Below are 361 nucleotides of genomic sequence, written 5' to 3'. Positions count from 1 at the left end.
CTCATAGTTACAATGTTTATTGTAACTATCTGTACACACAGTAGTTTACGTACCAGAGGACCTGGCATTTTAAGTTTCCTCCTATTGTTCAGTGGAAATAGTAGGAAAAGAATTGCAGCGCTGCATGCTAACTCGAGACTATTTATACTTGGTCGACTGCTCCTTCAGCAAGGCCGCGTGCGGTGCCAAGTACCCTGTGTTGGTACCCCACTGACTGGAAAATGCCATCTATTTTTTCCTGGTTTTATTCAACGTAGGAAGAGAAAGAGAAATTTGGATAGACTGGGAGAGAGACACACGAAGAAACACGTATCGACTGCTTTATTAGACGATAATCGAGACACGCACGCGAAATTAATTA

At 42.4% G+C, this 361-nt stretch overlaps 1 protein-coding gene across 1 annotated transcript in view; it reads right to left on the bottom strand.

Moving 5' to 3' along the window:
- The window catches only part of LOC119588039 (acanthoscurrin-2-like), an 818-nt gene extending 728 nt beyond the window's left edge, over positions 1 to 90 (bottom strand). Inside the window, exon 1 of the mRNA XM_037936737.1 lies at positions 54 to 90. Coding sequence (XP_037792665.1) covers positions 54 to 68 — 15 coding nt within the window. The 5' untranslated portion in view covers positions 69 to 90. The remainder of the gene's footprint in view (positions 1 to 53) is intronic.
- Positions 91 to 361: the final 271 nt, after the last annotated feature.

Source organism: Penaeus monodon, chromosome 23 (genome assembly GCF_015228065.2).
Source record: "Penaeus monodon isolate SGIC_2016 chromosome 23, NSTDA_Pmon_1, whole genome shotgun sequence".
Taxonomy (NCBI): domain Eukaryota; kingdom Metazoa; phylum Arthropoda; class Malacostraca; order Decapoda; family Penaeidae; genus Penaeus; species Penaeus monodon.
Note: the sequence above shows the minus strand (reverse complement) of the source record. Positions and strands in the feature narration are given on the sequence as shown.